The 23,679-nt window shown below is 37.6% G+C and overlaps 1 protein-coding gene across 1 annotated transcript in view; it reads right to left on the bottom strand.

Moving 5' to 3' along the window:
- The window catches only part of WDR17 (WD repeat domain 17), a 1,021,977-nt gene that overhangs the window by 752,658 nt on the left and 245,640 nt on the right, over positions 1 to 23,679 (bottom strand). Inside the window, exons 5-7 of the mRNA XM_044062517.1 lie at positions 12,817 to 13,068; positions 3,508 to 3,630; positions 2,662 to 2,849 (exon numbers count right to left, since the gene is read on the bottom strand). Coding sequence (XP_043918452.1) covers positions 2,662 to 2,849; positions 3,508 to 3,630; positions 12,817 to 13,068 — 563 coding nt within the window. The remainder of the gene's footprint in view (positions 1 to 2,661; positions 2,850 to 3,507; positions 3,631 to 12,816; positions 13,069 to 23,679) is intronic.

The following is a 23,679-nucleotide window of genomic DNA, read 5'->3' as shown; positions in this document are numbered from 1 at the left end:
TGTTGGTGGTTGTTGATGCAGAGAAAACATTCGACAGACTGTTTATGGTGACACAATAAAATGAAGTATTTAGGAGTATGGATTAAAAAGGATTCTGTTACGGAAGTTAATGATTTGTGGGAAGAGACTTAGCAAAAGATATTATAAAAACTGAGAAACGGGACGCTTTTCTTTTTGGATATAGAGAGCAAGATATAAGCAGGGAAATGTTTTTAGTCCCTTTAGTTTTATTTAGAGGTCAGGCATATTTTTTTTCAACCAGAGGAGAATTTGTGGACAGTAATTAATAAAGACTTGAAGGATTTTATCTGGGAGGGGAAAAGATAAGAGTTAAGTGAGAAAAGCTGATATTTCCAATAGAACAAGGTGGTTTAGGATTACTTGATACAAAGGGATATTTTAGGGCTACAAAGTTAAGGATCATATTCATAACAGAAGCAGAAAACTATAATTCAAAGTGGAAAGGGATGATGATGATGATGATGATGATGATGATGATAAAGCAGAAGAAACTTAAAAAAATAAGGAGAGAGTTGGATTTTGGATGCAGATCCTTAAGGAGTATAGCAAAAGCCATAAGAATATTATATTCAAAAAGTACTTCTTTATATAGTAGAACAGTTCTTTATATAGTAGAACAAAATGCTTTTACAGTCTTCTAGTTAAAAACTGTAGACAGAGCATTATTTTACTTGACTGTAACATTGATAGTAATTTCTGTTTTTATTTAACAGGTATATACTCAGCCTGTCACACAGGTGAACTGCTTAAGACCTTCCCTCATTATTAATAACTGAAGTCAGTGGTATTTGGAAAGCTATGCAGGAGGCAAGTTCTCTACTTCACAGTGTTACAGTCCTTTTGGGACCATTTAAATGTAAACACTGTTCTCTATTATAACACTGTTTTAGAGGAAATGAAGACCCCCCCCCAAAAAAAAAAATGCTCTTAGAATGATTCACAGACTAATCAGAATCGTGTATAAAATTGAATCTCCTACTTTTGTTAATGTTCAAAGTCTTAAAACCTTTTCATTCTTCTTCACTTTGTCTTTGACTATAAAACACATCTTTAGTGTTATTCAGTAACTGCTATATGCTTATCATATATAAAAGCACACTATATGCGAAAGCAAGTTCTAATTCTTATAATCGTCTTAGTTATATGAAAAATATATATTTAGTGTCATTCATATTTTACTGTTACTGTGACCACATTCTTTAGCAGTACATATAACAAACATTAGTAAACGGTTTTGTTACTTGACTCATAAACATGAATGAAAACTCTGATAGTACCATCTGGGCATGCAAGCTTTTCATGGTCTAGTACAGCTAGTAAGCATCTCTGCAAGAAAGCACATTAAGTTATTCATTCTTTTATACCTGCTTTATCCCTTTCAGGTTCACAGAAAGCTGAAATCCATTCAGACAGCCAGTGGGAGCAAGGCTGAGAAACTAGGTATGTATAAGATGCCAATCCATCTATCATTGGATACACACACACATGTGTGGCACACACACACACACACACACACACACACACACACACACACACACACACACACACACACACACACACACACACACACACACACACACACACTCATGCATGATATACATGCCTATAGAAAACTAGGCAACTTGAACAATCAACAGTTCATCTATATCATGTCTATGCGATGTGAGGTAAACTAGACCACCTGTTATAAGCCCACAAAAATAGAGGCAGGACATGCAGGCAACACACAGAAGGTACCCAGGCATGAATTGAGCTGGGAAGCTAAGACAAATGTAAAGATACATGTCTCATTACAGCTGAGTGATGCCTCCAGGTGCTTCTGCAGTTATATCCTACTGATGCGTTTAGGCATTGAGTATTGCTTGTTTATATTTGCATTAGTAATTCCAAAACCATGCTATATACAAACTATTGAACGATTTTGTCTTAAATCTTACACAATGGCAAACACAATTGTTTTGATATTTGACCTTTGTTTAATGCGGGTAAAGAGATATAAGTAAATATTATACAATTAATATTGTCATAACTGTCATGTTTTCTAAATATCTGGACGAAAAAAACGTGATTTATAAAATTTTGTTTAAGGACAAGAACCTAAAGAATACTAACATTACAAAATAGTTTGTGCTGAAGAGTTTGAAATGTGCACTTTTTTACTAACCTCTATGGTTCCAAAGATATGAGCATTTGTTTGAAATGTATGAACATAATTTGATTTTTAAGCTCCACCCATTGGAGATTACAGTGCAAACTTCCAGAGCTCCATTGGAGGACTAGCACAAGCAACTGATTTGGGTGGACAGAAGAATACAGCATATTAGTAAGGTCATTAATAAACATACTAACTACATTAGCAGAGTGCTTTATTTGGCAGGATTGTTGATTTGTTTAGTAAAAATGGGAGACAGTTTGAACGCTTTCTTTGAGTAAACATTATTTAATTTAACATTGTTTCACTGCTGTAACATTAGTATTTCTTTGTATAACACCTCTATTACTTGATATGTTAAAATTATTGATAAGAACATCAAGATTTATCTCCAACTTTTAATTCATACCCACATCCTTCCTTACTTAGTCTTCGAAGAAGATTTACTGAAACTATTATAAACATGAGAAAATGACTAATAAACTTACCAGATCTCGAAGAAAGTCCCATTTCTTTGCCCCCATGTCATAAAGTCCAACACCACCATCCATGAAACAACAGACTGCATGTCCAGGAGGAAGAGAAAAAGCTTGATTTTGGGTTAGTGTTGGGGGTGGAACTGCTTCACTTGTAGAAGACATATGATGATTCCTGTTAGGAGAGTGTCCTGAGAAACCTTAGATTTATAAATATGGAATAAAAGACAAAACGCAAATAAAATTCTTCATTAAAGCTGTTTTTTTAATATTTTTAAATCAGAGTCATTTTTTTTTACCTTGCCTCAGAATTATATATGTATCACATTCTACAACATGAATCATAGCAGTCAAGAATATAGGCATGCTATAAAATATTAAAATACATATCTATGCATTTATTTATATACGTATTTATATTTGTAAATCTGAAATGACCATCTAGGGAGATCAGTTTTCAGCAGTATCCTGAACAGCAAAAGTCTGTAACACATTACAAAAATATATGTAAGAATAAACAGTAGTAAACAAAGAACTTGGGAAAGTTTATGCAATAAAAGAGTAAATGACAGATTCATAACATACCGGGCCTATGCAAAACAACAAATATTGTAGAAAAATGTATTTAATAAAGTAGATACTATAGAAATAGCTCAACAATATCAAGCTTTTATATGATAAAGCATTGTGTGGAATTCAGAAAGGTTTATTACAATGCAGAAGTCTCAACTACAAAGGTTTCCACACCTTGTTAAGCCTGAATGATTCACAGATAAAATTTTTTCTAGTTTTTGTTTTAGAGTGGTTCTGTGTTTTCCACGGTCACCAAATAAAATAAAAAACATGTATACTACTTACATTTCTTTTTAGGAGGAGAGTTCAATACATGTAAAGCATGGAAGCCTGTCTTTTTCAGTTTAAAATTATCTATGGGCGTTGTTCTTGATACATTCCATACACGCAGAACACCAACTTGAGAATCTGTTAAAAATTTGAAAGAGTACAAACGGAAATTATTTGTTCAAATGTTAAAATGTGCTAAGTAACAGTGCTGACTCCATAAAATACACAGATTAGCCCTTAATCAAAGTGCATGTTTTAGAATAAATAAAATATATCTGCTTTCATAATGCTATTATTACTTTAAATATGCAAAATGTAATAATTAGTGTGGACAATTTATTTCAGGTAGTGTGCACATCTAAAAAATGAATCAAGGTTCATTCTACATACATGTTATTAGAGAAGTGACAAGCTTTATGTAGTCTCTAGCTATCCCTAAATGTTTATAAACTGAATAAAATAAACAAAAGTCATACACTCACAGGCAATGATGATAAATGAAATGTATTAATGTATTTATCAAAAGTACGAGGTAGGTAGAAGTGTTCTAGTTCTTAAAAGGAATTAATGCAATAGCAGTTTTCAAATGCACAGGGAAATGTAAGACTGCTGTATAACAGAGACTGGGGCAACTGTGCCTTTATTAAAGCTACAGACAGTCCCAATTTCAAAGTTTTAATCAGAGATCTAGATATGCCAGCACAAATTTACACAAAAATAAAGCTGGTATATCATGTGCTAAGGAACATGTTGGCTGAGTTTTGCATGGAAAGGTTATAGGCAACATGCCCGTATCTTTCCAAGCTAATGTAGTGGACTAACATGTTGTATAGGGCTACCATGATTGTTGTAGAGTGTTAACATGTTGTATACAACTACCATGAATGTTGTAGAGTGTTAACATGTTGTATAGGGCTACCATGAATGTTATAGAGTATTAACATGTTGTATAGGGCTACCATGAATGTTGTAGAGTGTTAACATGTTGTATAGGGCTACCATGAATGCTGTAATGTGTTAACATGTTGTATAGTGCTCTCCCAATATCAAAACCTAAACCTTATAAAAAAGGGGAATTATGTTTTGTGAAAACTCAGGGGTGACATTAATTTCTGTTATTTTGACCAGTATAGCACAATATTACTAGTCATACTCTGATTATTTAAGAACATAAAACCTTTCTGAGCTGAATTCCAGACTGCTGTACGAAACCCTGTCACTGGTAGTCTGCATTATTGCTGCTGTTTAGTTTAGTCTGGGGCCTTACTCCTGTTTATTTGTCTGTTAACTACAGAAGTTCATGGTTCTAGTTTGGACATGTTTCATTTGCAACTTTGAGTTGTATTTACAGCAACCTGGAGGTGAAGGAGTTAGCAAGGACATGAGAAGAAACAGACCTGATCCTTGGTTTGAGGCGGGTAGGGACTAAAGTATTCTCCTTTTGAAATCTGAGAGGATCTGTGGCAAAAGCAGACCAGGTGACTATGGCCAACAGTGACTCAGAGTTTCATTATGAAATTCATGGATAATGTGCATTTCAGAAGGATGGAAATAAACAAGACTGATTCAATCTGAAGTTTCACCAAATATGTAAGATACTGATACAAAAGTTGTGGCAGAAGAAATGATTATGAAAACCACCAGAGACAAATGGGACTCTGCAGATTTTGCGCAAGACTTGGATAATGTAATGCAGCAAGCAGATCTATAACAAGGAACACATGGATGCATGTTTGGAGTCACTGGCTTCAAACAATATTATAAAGACTCTTAGCCTGGTGCATGGGAAGAAAAAGAAAAAAATCAGTGCATAAGTGACTTGGTGAGACAGAGCAGACTGTACTGTTGTCAGCAAGAAGTATTTTTACCTGCTAAATGGAGTGGTCATTTGTTACCAGCAGCCTCCACAAATAATTCTAATTTCATTGGTTCATAGGTGTATACTAGGCTAACGACCACTGTGGTCTTTATAAGATTATGCAAGCATCTGGATTGTATACCACAAATGTATGTGCCTTACAGGTTATTTTAAGGAGTAGGTGAAAGCTAGAGCAAGACTTACAGGCTACATCTGTCCATTAGAGACATAGGTGCTAGATCCAGGGTGTGATCTTGATTTCCCATATGCTGGTCCAGGTTTCTATGCCTAAGGACTGTTTGATTGTGAACAGGGATAAACGTAGGAACCTTCTTCATTAGTGTTTGAGATTTCTTTTTTCATATACAAGGGTTTTAAGTCATGCAGATAGCATCTGTGATGACAGTTTGAGTCTGCACAGCATTTGAGCTATTTTTGGTAAGTAGTTGGCCCCAAAGTTTTTTTTTCTTTCAGTAGCATATGCTCCTTATACAGTTTTGTAAAGGGCACAGCTGTTTCTGTATGACATTTTTGAATGGTTCCTGTTAGCTCATGCTGGCTTTTGTGATACTTGAAGGAGCTTTTCATTTCCTTTTTGTTTTGCATGTGACGCAGCACAGAAACAGGGATTTTACTGATTATATGGTCCTTTTAGAAACAGAGGATTATTCTTTTAGACTCAATAGATTTGTAAAGAACATCTTGCGAGCTAAATGTCTGAATGCTATTTCATGTGAAACAATTTTAAATGGTGATTATAATGAGGAAGAAAACATATTTCTTATGTTTTCACTGGAGAAAGCCTCCACACCTCCAATGCAATGTGCTGTATCACATAGGTTCATAGGTTCATAGGTTTATACTAGGCTATCTGCCCTAAGGCATTTATAAGCCTAGCCCAAAGTTTTGTGGCTTACGCCACCCCTTATGTTAAAAAATACTGTGCCCATTAGTTTGTTTTGCCTCTGTCCAGCAGTGACACAGAGATGATTCCGAGGGTAAACCTACGATCTCCCATCCACCGGTCAAGATTTCTCTTGAACAGAGCCAGCGAGGTGCTCTGCCTCACATGGACCTGGATTTTATTCCACAGCATAGGGAGTCTCTGAGTGACAAATCTATCCCTCCAGCATGTCTTATTTATATCCGTGCTAAGGTTTAAGTCGCTTGCTCTAGTGGATCTGGTAGATTTGGATTTTTTGAGGTGGAGCATGTCCATTAATTCCGGGTTGGACATGGCCTTGTATGTCAGGCACAGGTCACCTCTGAGCAGACGGTATGCAACTGAATAGAGCTGGAGTTTCTTCAGTCTGGCAGCATATGACAGATTTTGGAATCCCTTTATCCTTTTGGTGAGGAACTTTTGGGGTCTCTCCAATTGCTGCAGGTGTCATGCTACATATAAGCATGCAACACCTTAGAGGATGGGAGATTCTCCCTACTACCAACCTTTTTATACTAAAGTGCACTTTCAACCACTTTTTCTGGGATTGTTTTTGCCCCCACCCGTCTGTTGAATATCAGACCATCCCTTTTATACTCTTCCCATGCATTCCCTAATGCAAAGTAATTACCCAGATATTATATGGGACTCAGAGTGATCCAGAGAGGCCATCTTATAGGCAGCTTACAGGCAGCCATGACGGTTGCTTGTACCTTTGCCTACATTGCAGCAATGATGGCAGTTCTATGGGTTAGCCCTACCCCTTGGTTAGAGGCTCAAGTTGCCAGCATCACTCCTGGGACCTACAACCTACAATGTTTTAGCCATGGAAGTACATGCTTCCATACAATTGTTAGTGTAGGCTTCCTTGAGGCAGTGGCCTACTGGACTAACACCCCACCACCACCAATGCACACCACAATGTAACCCTTCCTCAGAAAAATCATTGCTATATGCATCCTGCTCTTCCCCAGCCTCCCTCATAGGATGGACATGCCCTTCCTCACCTATTAATCCATCAGTTACTCCAGTCATTAATAGAACATGGGTCACCGGGGATGTAGTCAGGGCCTTATTCTATTCTAGTCTACTTTAGCTGGTCACAATGGAAGTTGCCTGCTCCCTTACTATGTTGTTATACTTTTTATCTGATGTTACAGCTAATCTTTGGACTATGTTAAAATAGTATCCTCTTCGAAATTAACTTTAATACATGCTGACTATCCATGTTTTCCTTCAGTCTTTTGAATATCTGGCTATAATTGTCAGAAGAGGATTGCTTGTTTAATTTCTTCTATGTTCACCAGGAATTCTATGTTATTAGTGGCAGTGCTGATCAAGTAATCTCATTTTACAATTTTTGAGAAGAGCTTTGGTCAGGACAGTTCTTAAATTGTTAAGCAGTTTTATTTCATCAATTAAAGCTAAATGCAGACCTCACAAAAGCTATTACATTCAAAAAACATGTCACTTCTAAAGAACCCAGGCATGGCTTCCTCCTTTGCTTGCTCAAAATGTTGTATAGATGTTTTATAAATAATCCTACTTTTTTTTTTCTTTTGACAATTTTTCTGTCTTAATCACAAATGAAAGGAGGTTTTAAAATAAAAGTTAGATTAAATTAGTCACAACAAAAAAAGTGTATACTCTATATGTAATATATATTATCAGATAGCCAATCTTCATTTTTCTGAAATAACTGGAAGTTTTAATTTTTTTCTTCTCTGATTCTGTACTATTGGACTAATCCACTCCCAGCTTACGTTTCACCTGTTGTCTTGTTTCCCACTTTTTCCTCTGTCTAGTTGTTTACTACGTATTGCTGACTTCTCCTTTGATGACATGCATTTGTAGATAAAAATGTCACACAGCATGATGTTTCAGCATGGAATATGTACATGTTAATACCAGATGTAAATCTAAATTTGTCTCTAACCTTTAACCAGGACTTCTCCACTCCCCTCTTCCTTAATATGTTCACTGCCCTTCGCTCTTGTCTGACACCACTCAGTATTAACCTTTAACCAGGACTTCTCCACTCCCCTCTTCCTTAATATGTTCACTGCCCTTCTCTCTTATCTGATACCACTCAGTATTAACCTTTAACCAGGACTTCTCCACTCCCCCCTTCCTTAATATGTTCACTGCCTTTCTCTCTTGTCTGACACCACTCAGTATTAACCTTTAACCAGGACTTCTCCACTCCCCCTTCCTTAATATGTTCACTGCCTTTCTCTCTTGTCTGACACCACTCAGTATTAACCTTTAACCAGGACTTCTCCACCCCCCCTTCCTTAATATGTTCACTGCCTTTCGCTCTTGTCTGACACCACTCAGTATTAACCTTTAACCAGGACTTCTCCACCCCCCCCCCTTCCTTAATATGTTCACTGCCTTTCTCTCTTGTCTGACACCACTCAGTATTAACCTTTAACCAGGACTTCTCCACTCCCCCCTTCCTTAATATGTTCACTGCATTTCTCTCTTGTCTGACACCACTCAGTATTAACCTTCAACCAGGACTTCTCCACTCCCCTCTTCCTTAATATGTTCACTGCCTTTCGCTCTTGTCTGACACCACTCAGTATTAACCTTTAACCAGGACTTCTCCACTCCCCCCTTCCTTAATATGTTCACTGCCTTTCGCTCTTGTCTGACACCACTCAGTATTAACCTTTAACCAGGACTTCTCCACTCCCCTCTTCCTTAATATGTTCACTGCCTTTCGCTCTTGTCTGACACCACTCAGTATTAACCTTTAACCAGGACTTCTCCACTCCCCCCTTCCTTAATATGTTCACTGCGTTTCGCTCTTGTCTGACACCACTCAGTATTAACCTTTAACCAGGACTTCTCCACTCCCCCCTTCCTTAATATGTTCACTGCGTTTCGCTCTTGTCTGACACCACTCAGTATACTTTATATGTGCTCTGCTGTTTGCTTTTATCTGTACTTTCCATCTTCTTTTTTTCTCATTTTTCAACAATAATATATTTTATTCACATGTAATGCATCTGATATCACATTCGGTTGTCAGGCATAGTAATGTAACATAATTCTATGTGCATTAATTGGTTTTCCATTTTATTTAATTATAATTATGTCTGAAATGCTCAATAAGCTGCCTGTTTGTCCTTTGTTGTACTTTAATATACATCAATGTATTGTTAAATGTATTTTTATGCAGAGTGCCACAGTTTTCTATTTAGAAATTAAGTATGTGCACTTTTGCACTTGTGTATGTGTCTGATTACTTTGTTTAATTATGTGCATATTGTGCTGGGAGGGAATGTGTTCTTGAACTTAATTCTGCATGTACTCCATAGTAAACATAATCTGAGAGGGAGGATCTAGGGACAAGCTTAATTACTTGGTAAAGATAAAGAGTTATAATGTAAATAAAAGAATATGTACAAAATGACAGTTGCACTTCCCTTGCTCTGACTGGTCTGTCTGTGTACCAGTCATGAATGCATGAGGGAGATAAGGTTGGTTATCTGCTGCTTTAGTGGCTTAAGGATAGAGAAGCCAGACCTGATGATCTAGTGTGTATGAGTTCAAGTCCAAGCTGAAGAATACACTGATACTAGAGTTCGACCCCTGTGTGTGTTTCTAATTTATATAGCAGTTAACCCGAGATGTGCCACAGAAAGTTCTTTGACGCATTCTTTTATTCCACTACCCACTTCCCTTCTCCCTATAGATATAGATTTAGATATAGATATAGATTTAATATATATATATATATATATATATATATATAGAGAGAGAGAGAGAGAGAGAGATACAGAGCAACTGTGGAAATTATTTCCTTGCTTTGTTATTGCTGGGTGGTCCCCCCTCCCCAGAAAGTAAAAGGGCTTAGCCAACTCTGTGACAAAGGGCCATGAAGCCCTGATTGTGAATTGTCTGACCTAAGTTTAATTAGTGGACCATTCCCTGAGGGATCAGATAGGGAGTTAGGGATATAGCTGCATTTTCCAGGCTGGTCTATCCCATGAGGAGGGCTCTGCTGTTCAGATCCATACCCCATGGTGGAGACTGTGTGCTTTCGTCCTGCAACAAAAACATGGGAATACATCAGCAGCCATCAGTAGATACATTCATTGCTGATATCATTGCACACTGGGCAGCTGATCTTTTCTCTGTTTACCATCTTAGCTTCCACTAAGTAATTCCCTGCATGTAATGCCCCATTCTGAGAAGGGGTAGTCAGAAAGGTAGTAGGGGTGCTGACTGCAGAAAACAGAAGTGATTTCTGCATGCACAAATTAAAAACAGGATTGAGAAGAGCAAAAATATGAATAGAATGGGCTCCTTTCTCAGCTGGGCCTATGTATTCCACACAATGCATTAACTATAATAGTTGTGACAGCTCATTTGTAGTCAGAGGAATGCCATCAGCATGTGTTCATGGCTTGACAGAATACCAAATGTAAGTTTGTAGAAAAACAGATTTCTGTGCCAGCTTAGGCTTTCTGGATTAGCCTTTTTTTCAGTTTATTTGCTATTAGAACTTCTATCTCTAGAACTACTGGTAATTCATTTCAAAGATGAAGATCATGCAATGAAGGCAAACACGGGATATATGTGAAGCATGGCAGAATGCATTTTCCAAAGTAAGCTCAGCCACCCACATCTTTTAGCCCATGTAATTATATTATCAACCAGCTAGCTAGCAGAAGCAAGCTGAGATAACGCATGATGTGAATACTACACAAGCTAGTTTTCTCAATCATTCTATGTACCCCATAAATTATTATTACTGATATTGTACCCGATGATCTGTGCAATCTACAATAACTGTGAGCATCGTGCTCTCTCATGGCCCACAGCAGTGTTGTAAATATCTAGCATCGCTTTTCTACAGTATGCATGTGTAGTCTGACAAAGCATAACTTCCACAATGCCTGTTCCAATCATTCACTTTGGATATTGGAATTGCAGGTGAGCTAACCACCTGTAAACTGTATCAAGACATAAACATTAGCCACCAGCTTCATGGTTCATGACTTACTTTAACAAAAACATTATAATGTTTATTATAAAATGACTGGCTCTTAACATTCAAAAACGAGCACGTTGATTGATCAGTCCAACCAGCGTGCCCACTGTAAATCGAGCATATACCAATGGAAAAAAAGTCCGGTCACCTAGACTTTCTTCTATTAATATATGCTACAGAAACTCTTTTTTTTTTTTTTAAATAACTTTCAAAAAATGGAGACTTCAAAAGATCAAGACAGGACAAAGAAAATAAAGGATAATCTGGTACATTGGCAAAACTACAGAAACATACCTGATTATTCTTTTATTTTCTCTGTACCATCTCTCCTGCACTTTGAAAGTCTCCTGATTTCTTTTTTTAATTAAAAGCCACAGCAAAAAAAAAAAAAAAAAAAAGCAACAGAGATCTTCCTTTCTCTGTTGCTTCCTTTACACAGCAGTGCTGTACTGTGTAAGCATGGGAACAAAAGTCCCATACACATGAGCAGTACATCAGGAAAGTCCCTGGATACTGGGAAAAAATGCAGAAGAGCAGCACAGCACCATTATACAACAAGATTATGTAACTAGCTTTTTTCTTCAATATTGTCATTGTATAATAACAATAACCTATGGCTGGGTGTGGGTAATACTGGACTAACCCACATTCAGCTGTGGGTTATTGCTTAAATAGTTCATAGATTACTACTAGGCTAATTGCCCTTGCAAGCCATTTTAAGTCTAGCCAATTATTCCTTGTGAGACTCAAACGCTGCACTTTGTGTTTGTAAGGTAAACACCTTAACCATTATGCCACCCTCCCTACACACAGGTTGAACTAGTCTTTCCCTCCTCCTATCACTAGCATATTTTGACTATGTTTAAAGAGAAGGAATTAGTAAAATCTGTTTCTTAGACAAAGATCAAATATATTTTTCCTAGGCTATATTTTCTAGTCATCTCTGTTCCCTTATTTACTCGGTGTGTTTAGTGTCATCTGTAGGAACTGCAACTTGTAAATACTGTATCTATTGACAGTGTTCTTTTTAAGTTTCTTATAGCTATCCAAATATTTGCACTATGTATGTACAGGTTCACAATGCATGATCTGAAACTGAATTTTTACTTAGTTAATATGTCATTCTTCTGTATTAGGCTTTGTAATAATCTTCCCGGAAAATAGGATATTATCCAAATCAGACTTTCCCTGTAAACAAATGTCAAATAAATAAATAAAAAGGTTTAAGGATAACTTGTATTTTTGTAAATGCTTGGGATATACATGATCATTATTCCGTCTGCTGTATGTGTTGTTTAAGATAAATGCTTCAATCAGAGTAATCCAAAGAGAAGGAGTACTTAGCTCCCATTATAAACATTCCTGGAGCACTAGGCATCTATGTTAAACACTGCACTGAAGCTGCAGTGCTGGAAAAACTGAATGACGTACCTCCAGTTATAAACATTCCTGGAGCACTAGGTGCCCATGCTAAACACTGCACTGAAGCTGCCGCACTGGGAAAACTGAACAACTTACCTCCTGTTATAAACATCCCTGGAGCACTAGGTACCCATGCCAAACACTGCACTGAAGCTGCAGCGCTGGGAAAACTGAACGTTGTGATACAGGACAGTGATTCAGAGTCTACTAATCGGATTCCATTATGGAGATTTGCAACAAGAAGGTAATCTGTAGAAAGGGGGTCCCATTCTAAGGCAGTCACTGGATCTTCTTCATCTGTGCCTTCAAGTGATTCAGGTCTTAGCACGTGCTTCTGGCTTTTTGAACCTTAAAACAAATGACAGATATTCTGTCTTCAGAGCAGCACAAAGTATCAACATGTAACACTTCTATTATATTATACCATTTGAAAGAAGCACCCCCATCACACAAAGATGTACACTCTTAAAAGCACTTGTATGCTTATTTAATGTTTGTTAAGTAGGCCAAGTGTCTAGCCTGACTGGATCTGTTTCAGCCATGACTTGGGACTTTTCTAGCCACATCTTAATAACAACAAACTAATACACTATAATGAAAAGTAATTATATTGTTCACACAATACACTGGAGATAATAACAAAAGATCAGTACTTACCGTGGCAAACACAACGTGGAAGACATGCAAGGTACACGATAATAACTGGATCAGTTATAGTACGAGGTGAACATAAAACAGAAATGATTAAGCTTATTTTAACAAGTGTTATAAATGGATGAACTGGGAGTGCTGGATAGATGCATCTTGTGTAGGAAGGATCAGATGTAAGGTAGTATGAAAATGTTACTCGTTAGCATAAGAGGTGTTATACTTTGTACATACTAATATATTTTTGTGTCAAGCAGGCTGACACATACTTATGAAACTCCTTCATGTAATGGATTCTTGCTATAGCAGTTACACACTAGCTTTCTAATCTAGGCTGTTGCCTGTTATGGCTCGTAGGAGATGGAAGCCACCTTTGAAGTTAAATATCTAAAAATGTTTCCTGAATATTGTGCATCACAACATCTGAATGAAACAGAAAGATGAAGATGAAATGCAACACACACATGCACGCACACATAAATATATACACACAGACACACACATACACATATACACACATGCCAGCACAACATATGCAGACAAACAGACAGACACACACACGCACACGTGTACAACAGAAAGACACTTTGTAAGTGGACTTCACTAGCTTCACATTTATACTATGTAGATTAACAAAGGTTGCTTTTTTATGATTGCGTAGGAAACCATTGGTAATGCAATGATTTGTTTTTTGTTAAGTTCTGTCAGTGCAGAATAATTAGACTTAATTTGTTCTGTTCTGATAAGTAAAAGCTTGTGTAATCACAGGTTCATTCATGTTTAGTAGGCAATCTAGCCAAGCTTCTCAAATGTATCTTGCTGGTTTTTATACCCTAGGGTTGTTTTATGGGCTATAGGAAGGCTTGGGCATGGATGATCAAGAATTTATAGGCTGATTTTGTCTACTAGAGAAATAGGTGCCTGACCAGGAATACATTTCCAATTCTCCATCCACTGGTCCAAGTTAGGGAACAACCCTGCTTTACATGGATTTTAAGCCTGTTCCACAGAAGGGGTAGTCTCTGAGACACATAGCAGTCCTTTCAGCATGTCCTATTTATTTCACAGGGGAAGTTTAGGTCTATAGATCAGGTAATTTTCATGCTATTTGTTATGCAGATGTGCAACAGGTCCATCATAGGGGTTCAGAGGATAATTGTAGGCCAGACATACAGTAGATTACCTCTCAGTAGTCTGTACGATACCGACTACAGGGCTAGAGCTTCGAGAAAGTCCATTCAGAGAATGTTGTTGGTTACCTGCATTCTTTTTGTGAAAAACTTCTGTAGATGTCTCAGTTGTTGCATATGTCTGGTGAGGTCCATACTAAAAAGAGTGTTGTACTCAATGACTGGTTTGATCAAGGTTAAAGACAGCAGAACAGTGACATCCTTGGACTTACATGTCATACCTTTGCCTGTAAGTTGAGCAAGATAGAATGATTTCATTACCCCCATAGACACATGTTGGTCAAAGGCCTGGTTACTGTTTGCATGCATTCCCAAGTACCTGAACACTGGGTATTCTTTTAGGGGTGTATTATAAATATAACAATTTCTAAGTGTAGCCATCTTCCCAAAGGATACAATTATACATTTCCTGGCATTGAGATTTAGACTGTTACTCTGGCACCAGTTAGTTGTTTGTGTCATGCCCTCTTGAAGGGTGTTTTGTCTTCAAGAGATTTTACGAGTCCAGTCAGTTTGTAATCATCTGTGAACTTAGTCAGCCAGATGCCCTTGGTCTTGACTTCAAAGAAGTAGATACCAAAAAGGAAAGGCCCAAGAACCAAGTCTTGAGTGACTCCACTAGTGACTTGTCTTTTTGTGACAAAAGACTCATCTGTGCTATCTTTGTACATCCTATCTGTGAGCCAGCTGGATATCCAGTGAGAAACATAGGGGTTTATATCTAATTTTGTGAGTTTGTCAACAATGTTCCAGTCAAGGGATGATCACGCTTCACACTTGTTAGAATTTAAAAGAGTGTGTGAAAGCAACTTCTGGCTCTAATATATAATATAAATATAAATATGAACATGTTTAGACTATCACAGCTTCAAATTAATGTCTACTGCAAGGTGGGGCAAGTAAAAAATAAAAATGTCAGTGTTTAATATGTGACTTAGACATTCCTTTCACACTTAAAAAAATCTTGTAGAAGAGAGAAATGTGTGTGTGTGTGTGTGTGTGTGTGTGTGTGTGTGTGTGTGTGTGTGTGTGTGTGTGTGTGTGTGTATATATATATATATATATATATATATATATATATATATAGGTACATTGCCTGAAAAGTTGATATCTATTTGAAAGAGTTGCATAACTCATCACAACCTTGCTTACCATACTCCCACAAAGCAATGCAACTAGAACATGTCTAGTGTCATATTTTCTGTTCTGAATGGGGTAGCTAAAAGTGCATTTCTATGTTCATAGGTTTGGTGAAAAAGCTCAAAGTGTAGCAACCTTTTAGAAGTCTGATGCACAGGAAGGTATTTTGGAACTTGCAGGTGCCAAAACAGTCATCGGAGTCCATCTTGAAGGTATATATTGCTGGGATGTGTTTAACTGAAATTAAGTTAATTTACAGACTATGTGATAAGAAGTTATTATATTTCACTGTACAACTGATATCAACTTCAATGAAAGGGCATTCTAAGTAAAGGGATTAGAACAGTAAGGGGTCTTTTAATGCTGTATATGTCATAAGATGGGAACAGGATGCACAGATTAAAGACAAATGCAGTAGTCGTTGGCTATAGCACACGCCTTGAAACCCACTGATTCTCTTTGAGGAATCTTTGTACTTTCTCCAGCTACACTAGATGACATTTGCATAGGTTACAGAAGAGAGTGCGGTATTCTATAACGGGTCTAATAAAAGCTGTAGACTGGGAAAACATTAATGTCCTAATATGGCTGTCAGCCACATGGAGGAACAGGAGGGCAGCTCCATTTGCTTTAAAGACAATAGTAGCAATAGAGGTATCAGATGCAAGGTCACTATCTACAAGGATCACAATGGGTTTTGCTAATTTGTAAATAAGCTTATGATCCCATAATAGATTTGTATATTGGTAACCCATAAAATATGCAAATATGATTTTTTTGTTTATGCTATTCCCCTCCATGCCTGCCAACCATCAAGCCTTCACTCATCAGCTATGATGTCCCTAACTTTACATTAGCATTCTGCACTCTCTGTGTTGTCTTTTATACAACTGAATAAAGCAGCTGAACAGGCTACAGAGACAAATTTAGAGAGTATTGGACTTGATATGAATACTGAAGGTACTGGAACTATAAATATTTCTGTGAATCTTTTTGATAAGGAAGGAGAATGAGATAATAATTGTAGAACACCTAGTTAGAGACTGGACTCATTTTAAGGTATAATCTATGGTGTTGCTTGACAACTGGAATGGTGGTGGATTGCCTGAAAGCAGTAATCATACTAATTTGAAGGAACTGGTTAAGCATTTTGAGTACACATCATTGAAGGTATGCTCTGTTATGTGGAACATATTATTGTAAGAATAATCTGCAAAATATAACATTGTCACAAAAGGTTTAAGGTTAGACAAGTTCCCAAATCACATCTGTCATAATGATAAAATATTTCACAAATTAAAAGATTTTTTAATAGAATAGGCTTATAGTTAATGAACATCTTGTTAAGACACAATCCCCCGGATTCACTAATCTTCCATGCAGGACTAGCTTAGTCCTGTACAGAAGCACCCATGTAGGAGGAGGACGACAGCACGCCATGCATATTAATGAAGGCGAGCTGCACAACCTCCTAGGCTTACATGGAGTGTGTACGAGTGCAGGGGGCATGTATGAGAGCAAAACTCTCAGAATAAGCATGCCCCTGCAATTTAGAGCAGCAGAAAGTGGAAATAAATGAGTGAGACCGCTCATAGGTGTTGGCATATCCCCACCAACAGTCCCCCATGTGTAGAACAGCAACAGTACATATAAATAAACTGAAGAAACACCTTTATTTTTTTAAAAACCTGAGTACAGCTAACTGTAGGTGCGCAGGTGTGCCCATCGCTTAGCTACGGTTAAAGCAGCTTAAAAGGCTGAAGAAGATAACAAGGAAGATATATGCAAATGAAACAGTATAGCAATAGTGTAGTGGGCAGAACACCCGTCTTACAAGCAGGCATTCCCAGTTTAAGTCCCACTACAGCACATTCCATTTTCCATGTGAAATCTGTATATGAACATTTTTTTTGCTGTATAACCTACGAAATAACATTTAAATGTGAACTGGAGTACTGCATTAAATGCACATGTGAAGTGTCAGTGTCATAATGAATAAGGCAGTAGTAAGCTGGTTTAAGCACAAATAAGCAGTAGTAAGCATGTATAAGCACTAGCAAGGGTGTTTAAGTGTGTTTGTGCAGGGGTAAGCATTGCCTACACAGAGTAAGCAAAGTAGAAGCTAAATGTGTTTGAGAAACTGTAACCAGAGGTTAGCATTGCTTAGCTCTGTGCAAACCTGTGCAAACCTGCTTACAACTGCTTTAAAGTGCCTTAATTGCTCTGTATCCAATGGCCCGTGTCCTGCCCAGCAGCAAAATAAACAGCCTCTGCAAGGCTCAAGCCCAGGACTCTGTACACTACAGTCACAGTAGTTAACCACTAAGCCCTCATTGCAATACATAAGAGTGAGGTTTCAACAAATAAATTTTCACCATGGGAAAATCCAACCGAACATGTGAAATTAAACTATGTACAGTGTGATGTTATATAACCTGCTACATAACATAAATATGTGAATTGGAGTATTGCAGTAAGGCCAGATGTGAGGTGTTATTGTAAAACAGTGTTGAAGTTCCCATGACCACATACAGTATACGTACACATGAATCAAGGATACAAGACACATATATAACATGTAATGAAGAAGAAACCAATGCCAAAAGGCGAATATCATGCAAATCAAATATTAAGCACCGCTAAGCATTGCACAGAACTGCTTCCCAGACTACTGGCAGGATACTACCAGTGGCAGAAACAGTGTCAACCTACCAAGTCTAATCTTAAACAAACACATGTTCGTCCCCAGTGGGTCGACCTCAAAAATTCTGCTAAAAAGAGTAACATACCATGCCTCAAAGGTAAACAAAGAAGGGTATGTATGTTCGTGGACTAAATCTTTGGGAACCCTGAAGATCCATGTGTTGAGACAATTTACATGATGAGAACCGAGAAGTGGAGAGTGGGCAATGTGTAGTGGTGTGGTTAGATTCAGCTGGAACCTGTAGGAAGGATGATTGATGTGGAGGAGGAACGGGGGGAGGGAATGATGGGTATGACATTATGGACCGAGGTGTGCCGGGGTTGGATGGACCCGTTCTAATGGGACCGCTTCGTGTATGTAAGTGAGAAAGGAGGGGGGAAGGGGAGAAACAGGAAAGGAACTGAAAAATACCATTTCCCATGGCAAAGCACATTATGAGTAATATGTATGTTGCATAACCCACGTAATAACATATATATATATATATATATATATATATATATATATATATATATATATATATATATATATATATATATATATATATATATATATATATATAAACTGGAGTACTGCAGTAAATGCACATGTGAGGTGTCAGTATCATAATGCATAAAGCAGCAGTTAGATTAAGCAGCAATAAGCAGTAGTAAGCATATGTCAGCACTAGCAACCGGGTTTAAGGCCGTATGTGCGGGGGTGAGCTATGTGCATATAGGTTCAGCAAATCTGACGCAAACTATCTTTAAGCATATGTAACTGGAGGTTTGTGTTTGCGCAACGGTAAGCACTGCGTATACAAAGTAAGCAATTTCTAGGCTAACCTGGTGTAACTGGATGTTACCTGCAGTTGGCAATGCTTACTGTCACACAAACATGCTCACAACTGCTTAAAAGTACCTTAATCACCCTGCATCCCACCTCCACTGTTCTACCTAGCAACAAAATTAACAGCCACTGCAAGGCACGAATCCAGGACCCTGCATACCACAATCCTAGTGAATTACCACTACACCATGTTGGATATACATAAATCTCAAGTATTCTCAGATATATCATGCAGCATAGTCAATCTGCATAAGGGGAATTGTACTAATATCATAACACAACCTCCTATTGCAAACATTCTGGACGCAGTGTGACAAAATTAGGATACAAATTGGGATAAATGTGAAATATTGTTCTTATACATGTAAAACGTTGGTAGTTAAACAATGATTTGCTGTAATACACATAATCTGAATAACATGAAGTCTGAAACTAATGTATTGTCATTCCTGACTGACCTAATTCCTGACATCATCCACATCAATTGGCCAGATGAATGTGGGACAGGCCAAAATTGTGAGCCAAACATGCATGGACATATGGACAGTTATAGATCTGTAAATGTAGAGAGATACACAGCTACATATAAATGTATGACTCACACATAAATCATATCACATCAATGGTATATAGGTAGATAGATAAATATGTTCACACACACACACACACACACACACACACACACACACACATACAGATATATATATATATATATATATATATATATATATATACGGATAGATATGTGTATTGCATCTCCAAATAGGAAAAACAACCGGACGCTCCACCACAAAATAACTGACCATATGCACTGTTAATGTGGGTGGGGGGGTCAAATGAGGGATACCTGGTGATTACTGCTATGTTCCCCCCCCACCACAGCCATAACAGATATGCTGTGCAATGCAATATCCAGCACATGCAGTTCTTGACCCCAGGACCCTCCACAACACAGCTACAATGGCTTAACAGTAAGCCAATACAAATGTAAAAAGTCAGGGCAATATATGAAACAAATCATGCAGACAAGTAATTTGACTGTAGGGAATGTCAGCGTGGAAGGACTACACATTACAATGCTGCAGATATGCACACACATATATACATATACATGTATATTCATGTAAACATATATGTACACATATATAGAAAGATATAGCTATAGATAAATGAGATAAGTATATATATATATATATATATATATATATATATATATATGTGTGTGTGTGTGTGTGTGTGTGTGTGTGTGTGTGTGTGTGTGTATGTGTGTGTGCGTGTGTGTGTACAAAACAAATTAGTACCCATACATATGTAGAAGTACTGTAGACGTACTGGGTGCACATTGTATCCCAGAAACATAACCCCTGTAAGTGGCACCTGTGAAAAGTGTAGTGTGGCACCCATTCCCACAAATGAGAATACATAACAGTCAACATATACCAACTCACAATTCAAAGCTCAGGATACCACACACAGGTTTGCATACTCAGAAAACCTTTAATCTGTGTACACTGCAATAATGTATGCCATTTCTGACAGCACATAGATTACCAAATACATATTCAATGATGGATGCAAGGCCCACACTGCACTGTGGATATATAACATACTACGCTGTCCAGGCTGAGATCTGCAATTATTACAACATTAAGGAAAACATTAGCATTCAAGATGAGAAACAATCAACAATCACAGATGTAAGTCAGCAGCCTCCATTTACAGCCTATAGTCAAGCCCTAGGGGGAAATGTAGTAGTTGTGGTAATGTCACAGTCTCTCATACATAACATTGCTTAACCTAACATCTCACTATCACACTGACTGACTGAACTTTGTGTAACACCGTAAGCTGTAACCCACCACTGTTCCCATGTAGGAATGTATGAAAGTGTGCAGCCATACATTTCAATGTGTCTTAACACTTATATCCTTGAAAAGGTGTCACAACCTAGGTTAATGGCATTGAACACCCCCCCCCCCCATAAAAGGCTGTAGAAGGGCAAGGAACACTGTGTACCACACACTGAACTCTGGAATGTACAAGGGCACATATGTGTTGTCCAGCTGTTGCCCCTATATATATGGACCTTGCCCAACAGTTGTTGTGGGAGTCCATGACATGACTGGGATGATAGCAGTAATGCTAGCAGTAAATAATGATAGGCCATTACCTAACAACCCCTTAATGTATCACAGCAGGACAAAGACTGGCATATATGTGGAGGACAGAGGCAGGAACACAGGGCCATATTTGCATTATTGCTATTACACACCCTGGAAATTGCTGGTGTTACAGGATTTGTTGCAACATGCCCTTATGCAGGAATATGACGTTGATATACAAATGGATGTAGCCATGTACTAATAGCACTCAACAGACAGAATGCCACTGATATATCTGGGACAAGACCTGTGTGGTGCACAGACAAGACCTAACAGGCAATCCTGTGGCTATCATATGAATAGGCCCACAGTTGAGAGCTATGCAGACAGACTACATTCCATGATAAACTACCATGTACACAGAAACCCTGTAAGACCAGCAAGATACAATACACATAACAGCACTACTCATACTGTCTGTAGGTCTGGAACCTTACCCAAATATGTATTTTGCCTGTGTCTGCAGGTTCTGCTGTAAGAGGTATTGCTATCTTCTGTCTGTAACACTGCTGTTCACACACAGGAAGGATATCTTCCATACTGGAAAGGTGAAGGGACAACACCCACATAAGTGAGCAAGTTATAGTACTGGGTTGCCATAACAGTAGTTATCTGAAGTACTACACAGCAGGTTGACTGTACAACAGTGTAGCAATGGAATGCTGTGTAGCATGTTGTCAGCAGTAAAGTGAAATGCTAACATCCTGGAATGTGTAGCTGTGTAACCATGATGCATTATAGCTGTTATTAACAATATTGTATTGTTTCACCATTATCTATTCTGATTGTGTTGTGGTTGTCCATGTGCCACATAGCTGATGGGTGTAGTGGTGTCAGCAGGCCTTCTACAGTACTTAGGCAGGGTGCCAGTTTGTTCTGTAGTATGTGTAGAATGCAGCCTGTGTTGGTTTCTGGTCCCTTGTATGCTGTGTTAGTAGCTTTGGAGAGTGTGGTTCTTACTTGTGCATCCGTAATTACAGTAACCTTGCATCAGTCTGGTATGCAGATGGGCCATTTAGGGGGTGAGAGGGGGGGGTCATGTCTGCAATGAACCCATCTGCCTGGATGTCGGCATTATCTGTTGCTTCTATCTAATTCTGCCATTGTGCTGTAACTCAGAGTAGATGCGAGTATTGCCATTGAGATACCTGATTTACCTATACACTGCTTTGTGGTTGTCCTTGGCAACAGTGGTGAATCAATTGTCAGGTGTAGGCCTGTTGGATCGTATGAGGGATCCCAGCTACTTACTGAGCCTTCCCAGGGAGTTTCCCCAAGCATGACACTTCACTTCACTGTACTGCATGATATGTTACTGATGCCAGGCTGACATCATACAGGTGGGATGGAGTACTGTTAACATGTAGTGCCCTTGTCGTGTAAGGTCCTGCTTATGGGATCTGCAACAGTTGGTAGTGTATTGCAGGCCAGATGTGTCTGGCTGTGGGGGGGGGGGGTACCTATTCATGCCAGACTGATGTTGTTTGGACCTCTCAAACCCATTAATGGTGCATGTGGACATATATGTTTATGTCATATTCCTAATTTTAACTACAAATGTATGTCCGTATATACATATATATATATATATATATATATATATATATATATATATATATATATATATACATATATATATATATATATATATAGATATAGATGCTTATATATATATATATATATATATATATATATATATATAGATATATAGATATAGATGCTTTATATATATATATATATATATATATATATATATATATATATATATATATATATATATATATATACAGATATAGATGCTGATATTTATATATATATATGTATTGCTGTATATATGTGGACATATGGCTGTAGACATATATATCTATAGATGTATACGTATCTACGTATATAGGTTTACATTGATATATATATATATATATATATATATATATATATATATATATGTGTGTGTGTGTGTGTGTGTGTGTGTGTGCGTATATATTTCTATATCTATATCTACATATATAGATATGTTATTTCCATTTAGATATTAATATATATATACACACACACACATACATCTAGATGTTGAAATACATTCCCAGTAGTGTTGAATACCTGGGCTGAATGATATGTTTGTGAAAACATCATGATTGCACATATCTACCATGACTTAGTAGTAAATCACTTTGTGTATGGTGTGCAGTGTCCTGGGTTTGAGTCTTGCAGGAGCTGTTTATTTTGTTGCTGGGCAGAACACGGTCCATTGGATACAGACTAATTAAGGCACTTTAAAGCAGTTGCA

The sequence above is a fragment of the Protopterus annectens genome, chromosome 2.part1 (genome assembly GCF_019279795.1).
Source record: "Protopterus annectens isolate FY-2018-M chromosome 2.part1, PAN1.0, whole genome shotgun sequence".
Taxonomy (NCBI): domain Eukaryota; kingdom Metazoa; phylum Chordata; order Ceratodontiformes; family Protopteridae; genus Protopterus; species Protopterus annectens.
This window is presented reverse-complemented; position numbering and strand designations above follow the sequence as displayed.